The sequence below is a fragment of the Ursus maritimus genome, unplaced genomic scaffold (genome assembly GCF_017311325.1).
Source record: "Ursus maritimus isolate PB19 unplaced genomic scaffold, ASM1731132v1 scaffold_24, whole genome shotgun sequence".
NCBI classification, from domain to species: domain Eukaryota; kingdom Metazoa; phylum Chordata; class Mammalia; order Carnivora; family Ursidae; genus Ursus; species Ursus maritimus.
The window spans coordinates 11,237,256-11,251,764 of NW_024424897.1; the positions used below are offsets into that span (position 1 = coordinate 11,237,256).

General features: G+C 42.1%; 1 protein-coding gene across 8 annotated transcripts in view; it reads left to right on the forward strand.

Annotated features, from left to right (window-relative positions):
* The window catches only part of ABCA9 (ATP binding cassette subfamily A member 9), a 68,075-nt gene extending 54,364 nt beyond the window's left edge, over positions 1 to 13,711 (forward strand). For all 8 annotated transcript variants that reach the window (XM_040640327.1, XM_040640326.1, XM_040640324.1 and 5 more), the window contains 12 exons: positions 415 to 506; positions 1,656 to 1,776; positions 2,361 to 2,478; positions 3,232 to 3,323; positions 5,376 to 5,536; positions 5,939 to 6,014; positions 6,087 to 6,181; positions 6,978 to 7,097; positions 7,270 to 7,410; positions 8,320 to 8,399; positions 11,249 to 11,304; positions 11,430 to 13,711. In XM_040640327.1, coding sequence (XP_040496261.1) covers positions 415 to 506; positions 1,656 to 1,776; positions 2,361 to 2,478; positions 3,232 to 3,323; positions 5,376 to 5,536; positions 5,939 to 6,014; positions 6,087 to 6,181; positions 6,978 to 7,097; positions 7,270 to 7,410; positions 8,320 to 8,399; positions 11,249 to 11,304; positions 11,430 to 11,528 — 1,251 coding nt within the window. In that variant the 3' untranslated portion in view covers positions 11,529 to 13,711. The remainder of the gene's footprint in view (positions 1 to 414; positions 507 to 1,655; positions 1,777 to 2,360; positions 2,479 to 3,231; positions 3,324 to 5,375; positions 5,537 to 5,938; positions 6,015 to 6,086; positions 6,182 to 6,977; positions 7,098 to 7,269; positions 7,411 to 8,319; positions 8,400 to 11,248; positions 11,305 to 11,429) is intronic.
* Positions 13,712 to 14,509: the final 798 nt, after the last annotated feature.

Here is a 14,509-nt window from a genome sequence, read left to right on the forward strand (position 1 = left end):
GAGGTGGACACATTCGTAGGCTTAGCATTAAGTTAAAAAGTTTAATTTTGACACTTCAAAATGCAATCTGAAGCAACACACACACACACACACACACACACACACACACAGGCTTTAAAATTTGGACTGCTATCTTTATAATAATCATGTGACATGGAGTGTAGAGCCCAGACTCTCAATGGCATGAATAGTCCTGGTACCAACTTACTACTATCTTGTCTGTCACAGCTTCTCTGAAGAGCAGTGAATCTAGCTCTGAGAGTTTCATTAGATAGTAAATAGATTGTCTTTCAAACTTGTCAAAATGCTATCAGATCTATCTTTGTACATATGATCAAACTCCTTAAATAAATTCCAACATGGAACTTGTTTTCGTGGTGATTTCTAATATTAATTGTCTTTTTCTCCCCTTAGCCTTACCTTCATTTTTGCATTTTCGTTTTTGCTCTTCGGTGTCTGGAAGTGAACTTTAGGAAGAAATCAATGAGAAAAGATCCCGTATTCAGGTTGAGAAAATTCAAATACAATTTCATGTTTTATTTTAATATTCATTGTTTAAAAGCATTTTAAAATGCCGACGTTAATTAAGTAAAAATTACTCCAGAGGATTGTTTTTTAAGGAATTGTGTAGTATACAAAATTATTATAATTCATGATACTTTAATGACCATAATTTTACTGACATTCTAAAAGGAAGTTATATATGAAAGGTAAAAATCTTTAAAATAATGGGCCAGTATAGATAAATCATTGGTAAGTATAGCCAGTCCAGAAAGGTAGGGTAGTCTGGGCAAAAGAACAGAAGTTAATATAAATGCCACCTTTCTATAGATTTGAGAAAATAGCTGGAAAGAACTTGAAGGTTTGTGTTGGAAGATAATGGAAAATTTAAGGCTTAATTTTGGAGGGCTTTGCAGTAGAGAAGCATATGGAAGATTTTGCAAATTACATAATGGGAAATCAAGACAGGTGTGTTTTGGAAACCTCGCCTAACTCACAAAATATGAATCAAGTTCAAGTGTAAAGTAGGTGGTAGGGCAGGATTGCAACAAGATGACAGCCATGTTTCAGGAAATCAGGGGACAGCAGCAAGTTGTGATGGCATGGAGGAGGGAGATGAGAATCAGCAGTTATCAGTCGTGGGGGTGATGAAGGAAAGAACTGGATGGATCGCAGTCAGGAAGGAGTGATTCTGACACATATTCCTAAGAAGTGACACTTACTAGTGATTATGTATCCTCAATTTTCTGGGGTGTGTCTCAAATTCCAAATGTTTCAATCCACAGTTCTCGCAAAGTCTTCAGAATTCCAAAATATCTATGCCAAAATTACAGTTCCTAGATGCCTTTCTCACACAACTGTGCCCCAAAATCTTTTGCCAGAGAATGTGTCCTGTTTTATTTATCTATTTTTTTAAAAGTCACAACCAACAAGGAAAAGTAAACCTAGGCAAAAAGCGAGAGTAGCATTATTTGACTCATCGATGGGAACCAGGCTGTTTGCAAGGCAGATGGCACAGAGCTGAAAAATGGGGGTTATGTTGTACTCACAGCGAATCTATTCACATAATTGAGAGCAGTCTACAGAAAGCTCATTATTTTTGCTACAAGTTTTTCAACTGGAAACCTGTGATTATCACACTGTTTTGATTTTAGAATTTCTCCAAGAAGCAGTGGCATTTTTCCAAACCCAGAAGAACCTGAAGGAGAGGATGAAGATGTTCAGATAGAAAGAAGGAGAACCACAAATGCTGGGACTGTTGCAGATTTTGATGAGGTAGAATGACTAAAAACGTTCATCTGAATATTTTGGTCCTGTGGTTCCTTGGTCCTTACACACGTAGCTCATTACTTAACTTCAGTGAATATGCAATGTCCGCAGAGCTAGGAGAACAAGGGAAAAAGACACATATATGCGCAGAGACGTACTTGTTAATTTATTTTTCAGGGTTGTAGTTTGGGTAAGAAAAGCTACACATTACAAAACCTAACTGTGAGTTTTATGAACTGAGTAAAGCCTACTGCAAGAGGAGAGAGTCCATCCGAGGTCTATGTGTGTTTGTGTACGTGTGGGCACGTGTGTGTGCGTGCGTGTGTGTCTTAACAGTCCTACTGGTTTGGTGGATGTCTCTATTCCTATTCTCTGAGAAGGGCAAGTACAGATTGTGCGATACGGTGCAGATGTTATTTCCCTGCGGGAATATAGATTGGGAGAGCTCACTTGCAAATAGCAGTTTCTGGGGGGAGGACTTGTCTGAGTCATGATTCCGTACAGGGAAAAATGTGGTTGGAGGGAATATGTCACACTCACTCATTTCAAGGTAAGAATAAAGCCCCATTGTTACTTACTTGTCTCTACAGAAACCCGTCATCATTGCTAGCTGTCTACGGAAGGAATATGCTGGCAAAAAGAGAAAATGTTTTGCTAAGAGGAAGAAAAAAGTGGCCATAAGAAATGTGTCTTTCTGTGTTAAAAAAGGTTGGAGACGGTAGTTTTAACTGTTGGCGGAGCTATCTTGACCTCCCGAGATGAGGTCATTGGGAGGGAATAATAGTCCCTGAATCTGGGGCCATCTGTTGATAATCAGGAAAGGCGGCCCACTCATCCACAGGCACACGCAGGTCCCCCCTGCTTAAAAGCCTCAGTTGTGATAACTGTTTTTTCTTTGCCTAACAAGACAATTTCGTGTGTTCTGTTGAAACAGGCAAACAAACAAAAAAGAACAGAAAAAAAAAAAAAGAGGGAGTTTTTCTGTTAAGAAGGATGCTATAGCTTTTGAAGTAATATTATTAATTTCACTATAGGGAATGTAGGGCGGGAACTCATTGGGGCACAGCAGTGCAGTCTCCGTTCTTTTTTTTTTTTTTAAAGATTTTATTTATTTATTTGACAGAGATAGAGACAGCCAGCAAGAGAGGGAACACAGCAGGGGGAGTGGGAGAGGAAGAAGCAGGCTCCTAGCGGAGGAGCCTGATGTGGGGCTCGATCCCATAACGCCGGGATCATGCCCTGAGCCGAAGGCAGACGCTTAACCGCTGTGCCACCCAGGCGCCCCTGCAGTTATTACCCCAGTAATAACACTTAGGGGTGTGTGTGTGAAGAAGAGATGAATTAATGCATTTGTGCACTTGACAAAGAGCTTGATACATAATGAACCCTCCAATAGTATTTGCCTTTATGTTTATTGTAATTATTTGAAGTTATAATTCTAAGCATACTTACTTCTTTCAGGTGAAGTTATAGGGCTCTTAGGACACAATGGAGCTGGTAAAAGTACAACTATTAAGATGATAACTGGAGACACAAATCCAACCGCAGGGCAGGTCAGTAAACCACACAGAAATATCGTCATTAATGCTGCCTAGAACGAGCTCTCACCCGTGAACATTGAGGACAGCCTTAAAAATATATAAATGATCCTTTCTTATGAATCCATTGAGTTATGCATGGAATGAAGAGGATTAATTAAAAATGTCTTTCCTTAATTCCAAAATATAGTTAGGTGCCGAAGAGGGCTCTATCTTATCTACACCATATATTTTATTGAACGAAATAAATTAGTGACATTAAAAGGAAATGTTTTGGTAAGTACAGCTGAACATTAGCTTTTTTCACGGTCAGAGATCTTTGGGTTTTTTTATTTTTTATTTTTGTTGACTTATGTATCCTGAGAATTTGTTGAATTGAATTGCCAAGATCCAGGATTTATTCAGAAAAGAGAGATCATAGATTAGAGGAAAAAAAATAGTCTAAATTCCTACTCAAAAACTAGAATGGTATGTGAATGCCACTTGGCGGTACGTCTAGGCCAAGTTGGATGAATGATGGCCAGCAGTCCGCAGGGACCACAACACTGAGGAGGACCTTCTGCTGACATTTGACAGAAGGTCGAGAGCAGAGGGAGTGACCATGAAGAGAGGCTGTCTAGTGGTATGGATTGCAACAGAGGTTTCCAAATTGTCTTTCCATTTCTCCTCTTGGTCCACACAGTGGCCAGAGCCGTTCTTAAAGTATGCAGCTGAGATCATGTCACTATCCTGCTTATCATCCTTTAGTCAGAATTGATCCAAAATCTTTAGCATGGCCAAAAAAGGCTCTGTAAGATCTGGGCTCTGCTCACCCCTTGCTCACATTGGCCTTTGGTCATCGTCCCTCTGTAGGACCTTTCGGGTTATTTTTCCATTGGCTAGTGTTCCTCCTTCGGCTTTGTACTTAGTTACCTCCTTCTCATCACTTTAAAATTTACCTCCCCAAAAGGACTTTCCCTGACTATGCTCATAGCTACACTGGATCTTCCCTTTTTATTCTTTATTGCATTTATTGCCTTGAAAACATTAAGCAGGGTCTATAATTCATCCCTGTACACGTCTACTTGTTTTTATTTTCCATTTCTCTCTCTAGATTGAAAGCTCTGTGAGCCCATGTTAACTAGTTCTCTCTTCTTTAGTACTGGGGAAAGACACCATAGCGTTGAGGTCAAGGGCTTGGATTCTGAAGGCAGAGTCCATTGTTAACCCCCAGGTTTACCTTGTGTGGCCTTCTGCAAGTTTCTAAATCTATGCACATATTAGTTTTCTCCTATGTGAAACGGGGATGATAAAACTAATACCTGAGTCATATAGGGTTTTTCTGAGGGTAAAGTAATTCAAAACATATAAAATGCTTAGATTCTAGCACCATAGTAAGCCCTGGTACACATTATCTGTTAATATTATCATAGAGCACAGTGGTTGGCTCATAAAAATAATAAAGGCTATTTATTAGTATTTATTGGTTCCTATGTGCCAGCCTAGTGCCAAGGACTTTTCATTTATTATCTTAGTTCAGGATTTCTTAAGTTTGGCACTGGTAACATTTTGGACCAGGTCATTTTTTGTGTGTGAGGGACTGTCCTATGCGGCATTCCTGGCCTCTGTCCACTTGATCCCAGCAGCACCCAAGTGTAACAACCAAAAACATCTCCAGACATTACCAAATATCCTCTGGAAGGAAGATTGCCCCTGTTTGAGAACCACTGCCATTATTAATGCTCATAGTAAACTTGTGAAACAGATCTTATAATTATAGCAAGTTTAACATTGGGGAAGTACAATCCTCAACAACTATCTAATCCTTTGAATGTTTGGATCAGTGAAGGAAGTCAAACAATGGACAACCAAGTAAGCCACCCTGAATCCAACCAAGGTCATAGACTTGGAAATAAACTCTACAGAGAGATATGACAGTGTGGAATATCTTCCTTTTGATTTATTGAGTTTTCACCATCTTGGCAGACTTGTGTCTAAGAGGAGGACATCACTGAATTATGCACTCATGTGCCCATACACATGTATACACAAGTTTGGACTGAATGTGGGAATGAACTTTTTGTGCAGGTGATTTTGAAAGGGAACAGTGAGGGGGACTCCCTCGGGTTCCTGGGATACTGTCCTCAGGAGAACGTGCTCTGGCCCAACCTATCAGTGAGGGAGCATCTGGAGGTATTTGCCGCCATCAAAGGGCTGAAGAAAGGGGACGCCACAGTCACCATCACACAGTACGTGGGGGGAGACACACCTGTTCTCTTCTGGGGGTGTGTGTAATAGGAATGATGATTACAGAGAATTAAGGAAGGGAGATTCTAACGAATGACTCCACACCTGTGGGAGAAGACGTAGTTATCAAGAAGCCAGTGGAGTGTTGTATTCTCTCACGTTAAGCCTGCAGAGAAAAATGTTATTGATTATTCCTAATATGGAAAGACATCATTGAAAAATAGGAATTTGACCACTATGAAAGCCTCCTGAAGTATCCTAGGCAGTTTCAATTTTCTGATCACTCAGAATACTCTTTTTAAAATGTCTCTACTATAGTGTTTGTGCTGATTTGCCCATCCCCTCCCACACACATTCCCCATAGTGTGGGGTTAATGTGGATTGACTCACTCTGCTTCCTTCAGGTTGGCGGAGGCGCTCAAGCTGCAGGACCAGCTGAAGCTGCCCGTGAAGGTCTTATCCGAGGGAATAAAGAGGAAGGTAAGAGGGGGCTCAGTGCCACTCTGCGCACACCACAGGTCGGTGCCAGACTCGCTGTTCCTCTCGTTGCAGCTGTGCTTCGCGCTGAGCATCCTGGGAAACCCATCGGTGGTGCTTCTGGACGAGCCGTCCACCGGCATGGACCCCGAGGGGCAGCAGCAAATGTGGTGAGGAGACGTCCTGAGTAATCCTAAGTGAACTTATTAGTCCTATAACAACTGGTCTTCCAAATCATTGTTTATAAGACAAAAGACCACACATTATCAGGAAATGCAATATTAAGGGGGAAAATCTGATGCCCTATCACAGCCAGTTTTTATTAAGGAGGAAAAGATCATTCTAACCGCCTAATACTCTTGAGAATCTTGTTTTCATCATAGATCTTCGGGTATGCATGGCCCATTTTTATACTCAACCACATCAGTCTGTTACTCAGTTCCAATTTCTACAGCATCACCCGATATGCAGTTCTTTTTTTTTTTTTTAAGATTTTATTTATTCATTTGAGAGAGAGAGACACAGAGAGAGCACAAGCAGGGGGAGAGGCAGAGGGAGAGGGAGAAGCAGACTCTCCGTTGAACTGGGAGCCTGATACACAGTTCTTATGAGGAAAGAAAATCCCAAGTTTTTAAAATGATTCTGAAATCTGCTGTATTTTAGGGTTTATATCTTTACTATCATGCTTTTAAACAACTGCTCCTCGTTTTCTTTCTTCCCACTGCCTTCACACATATCCTTGGAATTCAGTATTTTTCTAAATAACCTTTTACCCAATTTCATCTTCTACCTTCAGCCCCAGCCATGTTCTGAATGATGTACTCTACCCAGTAGTTTGGGTATTTCCATGACTGCTGTCCCTCCAAAACTCCTTTCTTTGTCTAAGCTGAATTCACTAGTTGAGAAGTCTTCTCATCGTACCTGGCACATTCCCACCAACTAACATTGGCCCTGACCTCACTGTAGGCAGGCGATCCGGGCCACCTTCAAAGACACAGAGAGGGGCGCCCTCCTGACCACCCACTACATGGCGGAGGCCGAGGCCGTGTGTGACCGCGTGGCCATCATGGTGTCGGGAAGGCTGAGGTGGGTGCCCGTGGGCCCTGAGCAAAGGACGTTTCCCTGCACAGAGTTATCCCTGTCAGGGGCTGGGGCTGCTCCCGCTCTGCATGGCCCTGGCTTCCCGGGGCTCAGAGTCACCGGCAATTGATTCATCTTCTCCTTCTCTTGCTTGACTACATCCTCCTCCTACCTCCAGATGTATCGGTTCCATCCAACACCTGAAAAGCAAATTTGGCAAAGATTATCTGCTAGAGATGAAGGTGAAGACCCCCACCCAGGTGGAGCCCCTCCACTGCGAAATTCTGAGTCTTTTCCCCCAGGCTGCTCGGCAGGAAAGGTAAACACAGATGTTGGCTTGTTTCATCTTTTTGTTTTTCTGTTATGGCAAAGAAAAATAAAAGCTTTACTCGATCATTCTTTTTTAAAACTCTATGGTAATTGTGATTTAATTAATTGATGGACTAGAGATTAGTCTATCAATTTTATTATTTTATTTATTATTTTATTTTTTAAATTTATTTATTATTTTATTTATTTATTTTTAATTAATTAATTAATTATTAGAGAAAGGCCCAATTCCAAGGGAATTTCCTTCTGCAGGAGGGAAATAAGAGAGCAAAGTACTGATCTGGAAACTGATTGTAAGGGAATTCATATTCATGGCAGCTCTATCATGTGCCAGGTCTTGATGTGTACATGGACCTAGGTCATCAGGATCCTTTCTAGAGGGTAAAACCATCCCCATTACATGTGACCATTTGTCTAAAGCCGAGACCCGGTGCCAGGCATCAGTCAAAGCCCAGTGAGTGGGAGCTCTTTGCATTTTTGTTATTATCGGTAATGGCACTTGCTCAGATGGGTTCGATCATGCCAAATCCTAGCAGTGGAGCCAGGAGGTGAAGTTAGTTCTTTGTACTTAGATGCTATTCTCTTCTCATTAAAGAAGGATCATAAGTAATCCTGCCTCTCCCCTTCTTGGGGTGCAAGTGCTGCTGGTCTCCTCTGTCTCCCATTCCTCTGGCGAATAAAAGGGAGCCTTACTGTGGGAGCCCCCTCCTGCTTCTGCTTGAGTAAAGTGACCTTTTGTTGATTAAAGAACATCCCCACTACCGCTCTGTCCGCGGTTCTGCAGACACCTCCATTGAAACAAATTGTTGGTGACATTGTTGCTGCTTTTTAGACAGGCATCCATCAATGGTTGTCTTCTTGAAACCTGGAGCTCAGCCTCCCTCTCTATTCCTCCCAGGTACTCCTCCCTGATGGTCTATAAGTTGCCTGTTGAGGATGTGCGCCCCTTATCGCAAGCTTTCTTCAAATTAGAGATAGGTAAGAGTGACTGTTTAGAGCTAGGACTCTGGGAAACAGAGAAATCCAAATCTTGCATAAAACCAGTGTAAGAGGTACATGGGCATGAAATTGTGCTGTTATATCAGAAATAAAGTATTAAGACTTTTAATCCAGTGGTTCTCAACCACAAGTGATTTGGCAATGTCTGTGGATAACTGGTTGTCACAACCAGGGCTGGAGTTGGGGGGTGCTACTGGTATCTTGTAGATCAAGGCCAGGGATGATGCTGAACACCCATCAATGCACACAGGTCACTCCCTTCCCACAGCCAAGAAGCATCAGACCAAAGTGTCATTAGTGCCAAGGTTGTGAAATCCTGTCCTAATTGCGTGAGGCTCTGGAGGGAAGAGATCATTGGCATTGGGGGCTGGAGTGTCCACAAATTCATTATATATATATATTTAAAAAAGACATTTGTTTTTGTTTGTATGTACTCTTAGATTGCATTAGATGTTAAGGAGGTCCCTCTCCGTTGAGGTGGGCTAAGCCATTACTCTTTCTAGACTATTGGATTGTGATCTATGTATACGGCATTGATCTATCATGGGCTCTGATTTTGTGTATCACACCAGTGTATGAAGTCTGATAAAAAGCTGAACACCTTCCCCTCCCCAACACAGGGCTCGAACTCTTGACCCTGAGATTGAGACCTAAGCTGAAATCAAGAGTCCGACACTCAACCAACTGAAACACCCAAGCATCCCTTTCCCCCTCTCCTTGATCTGTGCTTTCTTACATGTCACCTGTCTGTCATTAGAAGCCCCAGACATTCTAGTTCTTAGAGAAATGTTTCTGCTTGATACAAGGTTACCATTGCCCCAGATAGCTTTTCTTTTTACTTCCTCCTTCTGCTGGTCACCTTTGCTCTACGGCCCATGTGACCGTTTTTCACAGTGGCCATTCTAGCCTAGTGACCGGTTTTGCATCATTCCTGTGGGAAGTATTCCCACAACAGACTCAGATCAGCATGAAGTGTTTTATGACCAATTTGGAGCAGGGAGGGAGATGTACCAGGGAGGCTAAGTCCCTCGAGCACAGTGAGCCTTTTCTTCAGAGCCTTCTAATGTTTCTGCTTTTAAACATGTTCCCTCCCACCTCAGATTCTTTCTGCTGTGTTTCATTTGCTAAAACTGAAGTTCTGCTTTTGAGGGAAAAACCTAACTTTTTATCACAGTTTTCTGCCCACTGTGTGGTGGAAATTAAGTTAGCATTTTTTTTCCCTCCAAATGTTAGGTGAGACACAGTTGCCCTCTCAGCCGCAACACATTTATTGAATGAGTTAGACCCCGTAGTGTGCGAGCACAATAGCACAACACCTGTGACTATTCCTGTGTCCTGCTATGTAGACTCATTCTCCCATAGCTTCAGATTGCTTTGCGGTATTGCAAACTGCAACAGAACTCCAGCCTTGCATTCTCAGCCCAGGTCAGAGTTGCTTAATATTTGGAGACTTGAAGCTAGGGAGGTGGGAGGGTTGGTCTTATCTTCTTTCTTATCTTATTCCCTCCTCTGCTCATATGCTGATGTTTTGAGCCTCTCCAGTGTGGAGTGTAAGGAGAGGGAAGAAGAGATAATATGAGAGCAAAGTTTGATTTGCTCCTTAGAGCCAGACTATGGCATCAGGGCCCCCTGATCCATCAAGGAGTTCCTTGAACACTCCCTTTACCCTTCCATCTGTAACCTCGGACTAAAGCTTCCAGTCTGGGGTGGTGATGCCTTCTTCTCTTGGTCTCTTGGTCTCTTGCAGCCCCTGGGCCACTTCTTGGAATTCCCTTCCCTGTCCAAGAGATCTCTTGGAGGACCTCCCATTGAATGCAGCGTTTTGGCCTCTCCAAACTCTGAAAGTACAGGGCCATCACCGTCCCCAATTTTTTATGTGTTCCCAGACATGAGACACCCAATCCCATGTCCCCAGATTGCAGGCCAATCCCATGTACCCAGGTAGCAGGCCAATCCCCCCATATCCTCTGTCCACCGAGCAGAGAAAGGAAATGCCACAGCAATCTGACAACTGCCCACAAGAAACCTTTGCTTTCTAGTCTTACCTCTCGGTTCATTATTTTCTTCCTTTTATGTATCTGCTCATTTGGGGGTCTTAATCACAGTCCACATTGATAACAGATGGTCAGCTCAAAGTAGGATAATTCAACCAAGTTTGGTTTAGGCAGGAACCGTTTGCCAAAGGGCAAGGCACAGTGCGATGACCCAAGGCTAGCACAGCAGAAGTGTTGCTGTTCTCAGGTCCAAAGGGACTAAGAAAGAAAGCAGTGGCTGGAACACAGGAGTAGAATCGACCTCATGAGAAGCAGTGACTTTCAATCAAGGAACAAAGTTGATGTCAGGGAGGGAGTGAAGGAATAAAGGCCTTGATCTCCCCTCTCCCCTGTGCCTCCTCATGAGCTACCACTGGTGGAAACCACCAGAAAAAGCCTCTTAAGTCAGCTGGCGGAACGAAGAGCAGAGCAGAGAGAGCGAAGGCAGATGTCATAGTGACCCAGCGCAGAGGGAACCGTCTCTCCATTCACCCTGCATGGGTGGTCTGGGACCACTCACATTGTTTTCCAGTCTGGTGTTCCCCTGCCCAAACTCTAAGACAATGGGAGACTATTTCCGTCCTGGTACAAGACCACAGGGTGAATTTGCCTTTCCATATTTAGCATATGTGCTGCCCAAGCGAGCACGTGTCTTTCAGTATTTAGTCCGAGACTATTTATTACCCTATCTTTCATGTTTAAAATCTGTTTGTATGTAGATTTTGTGCATAACTTGGTAAAACTCTCCAAATAAAAAAATAGATGAACTCCTAACATCCGTCCGTCCTTCTGCAGTTAAACAGAGCTTCGACCTGGAGGAGTACAGCCTCTCCCAGTCCACCCTGGAGCAGGTGGGTCAGTGTGAGTGACTGTTTCATCCGCGGGCCACGAATGTACAGCGTGTGCATACGCTTTGCACTCACTCGGAGCTACAGGAGGCAGTGTGACATCCTTCCTTCTTTCTTGTCCCTCTCAGGTTTTCCTGGAGCTCTCCGAGGAGCAGGAGCTGGACGACTTTGATGAAGAACTTGACCCTTCAGTGAGGTGGAAGCTCCTCCCACAGGAAGACTCTTGAAGCCCCAGATACCCTATGTTTCTTTTTCGTCTTATGCCTCTTTGTAAAGATAATATTTTATGTCATTAATGTATCTTATCTCAGATATGATGCAAAATGCTTCTGAAACTCATATCACCATTTTTCTCAATAGTGTGATGTATAGTAGGACTAAGTCGGTGAGAACAGTCTCGAAACCGGACCACGGGGCCTCTGTACTGGCAACTAAATCCCACATGTCATACGGAAGTGAATTAAAAATGCATTTGTTATAGGATGTTAGGGTTTCTCAAAATGATACAGAGGTTACTTTATTTTCTTTGTTTGAACATCAAAATATTGAATATTTTCTTATACTTTTGAATTAAGTGCCTAAGGACAAAGTAAGACCTAATCCTGATTTTAGGGGAAAGGGACACAGTGACTGCAGAGCTGCACGGTATTTGCTTTTCTTTTTTTTATGTTTTTATTTAAATTCCAGTTAGTTAACATACAGTGTAATATTAACTTCAGGTGTACAATACAGTGACACAGCGCTTCCATACAATACCCAGGGCTTATCCAACAAGCATTTGCTTCTTGTAATTCAGAGTTTGTTTGCTTTTTTTTTTTTTTGCTTATTCATAATACACGGATTTCTCTTTTCTGTCATTTTTCACATTTTATTTTGTAAGTCTATGTTTTGTCTGTTGGCACTGTAAAGGAAATTTGAAACCTGTTAAAATAAGTAATTTCAGTAAGTTTTGAATAATCAAGTTGATGAAAGTTTTAAAATGACCTATCTTACAATTTTGAAACATATTTCTGATTTGATATGTTTTCTTGTGATGCAAGGGTCTACTCTTATGCAGATCTTAATTTCTCATGTTTATGTACGTTATGACCTCTCCAACTGGTGACCTTGTAAACACCTTAAAAACAGTGCAATATACTTGTATACTCTTATTTAGGTAAGTTTTTTATTGTTGTTCTTGCTGCTAGTGTTGTTGTGAGCTCTTATGGACTGAATTGTGTTCCCCCGAAATTTATATGTTAAAGCCCCGAACTCCAGTGTGGCTGCATTTGGAGATAGGGTTTTAAGGAGATAAAGGTTCAGTGAGGTCATAAGATTGAGGCCTTGATCCAACAGCACTGGTATCTTTACAGGAAGGGGAAGACACACCGTATCTCTGTGCACTCCCAGGGAAAAGATCACATGAGGCCATGGCAAAGTAGCTATCTGCAAGCCGGGAAGAGAGATGTCACCAAGTTTTCTGGCGCCTAGCCTGGGGGTCACCCTTTGGAGATGAGCTGCCTACAGAGCTCTCTGGACCGTGCAGGACTGAGGCATGAAACACAGACCTACACACACTCCAATGCAAAACCAAAAAATGAAACCCCTACAGAACACCTGTGGTATCGAGCTACTGAGATTACTGAGATTATGGGGTGGTTTGTTACACCAGATAGTCAACATTGTGTGAACTAACACAGATCATTCCAGGAAACGGGTGGGGACAAAATCCTGGACTAAGTATTTCTTGATTGGGACACTGATGCAATTGCCAAAGACCTTTGAACTATTCCAAGCAGCCTGTCCCCAGTCCTTGCCTCCATCAACTCTACAAGGGTGACCCTTCCTTCACTTTCAACCCGTTTGTGCCACACCAGCCTCAAAGTGTAGCCAAACCACGGTAACTTCCAACCCAAGACATGATGCCTTTGGATGAGTCTACCCTTCATTGTATTGTAAAAAGTCAAGAAGGGATGACCTAATCCAGATCTACAAAATTCTACTGAGTGAATGTTTGGAGTATTTGAAGTAGAGAGTAAGAGTAATTCATTCCAAGGGATTAATAAAGGAAAACATTGCAGTGATTATGAATAAATAATTTTAATGATACTCTTTTTTTTTTTTCTCATACTAGATGTGTTTTTCTCAACAGCTGTACTGTGGACACTTGGTGCCAGATAATTCTTTGTTGGGGTAGGGAGAAAGGAGAGGCTGTCCTGTGTATTGTAGAATATTCAATGGCAATCCTGATGTGTACCCACTAGGTGCCAGTAGCAATCTCCACCTGAGTGTGACGATCAAATATGTCTCCAGACATTGTCCAAATGTCACGCCATTGCATTACAATGATATGTCCTTATACCAACTGCTTGGAAATTTTATCATCTTGGAGCAAAGTAAAAAATGAATTAAAGACAGTGTAGCTTGTGCATTTGGGGGTTTTGGTGTCTTGCATTAAATACTCTGGACTAAACTACGAAATTGTTCTTTTTAAAGCAATCTAGAAAATTTGCAATTAAAATGGTCAATAATACATTTTAAAATTTGTAAGCATTGGAGTAACTTCTGTTTGAAGTTCTCATCTCTTTGAACTTTTTAAAGAGAGCACAAGGCTCAGTAACGTGTTGCACAAGGGTCTGTGAATTATTTCGGTAAGGGAAAATGAAGAACCTCAAAAACTGGTGTGTCCCGAAGCAGAGGGACCTCTGAAAACGCCAAGTGTGGCAAAGAGCATTGAAAGCTAAATGAGGCAGTTGGTTAAGCAACTGACTCTTGCTTTTGGCTCAGGTCATGATCTCAGGGTCGTGAGATTGAGCCCTGGTTGGGCTCCATGCTGGGTGTGGAGCCTGCTTGGGATTCTCCCTCTGCCCCTCCCTGCCCCATTGGCATAGGCTTTCTCCCTCTCTCTCTCGAAAAATAAATAAATAAAAAGTACATGTCTCTTGTTTCCATAAATACATATTAACACATCTGAGATTCTGCATAGTATTTAGCCATGTTAATACACTGGTAAATACCCATCTTCAGAAATTGGTTATCTAACACAACTTAAGGGGTACTTTGTTAATTCTTCAAGGTTGTTTTATTTACACTAATTTGACGTAGGGAAACTCTCAGCTTCTCTTTTCCCTGTGACGAAAACATAATCTTCACTTTGTTTGAAAATACTGCAGGGTTGAAATAGAAAACTTACCAGAATTTTGAACTTGGATGATTCTGTGCCTTTTGA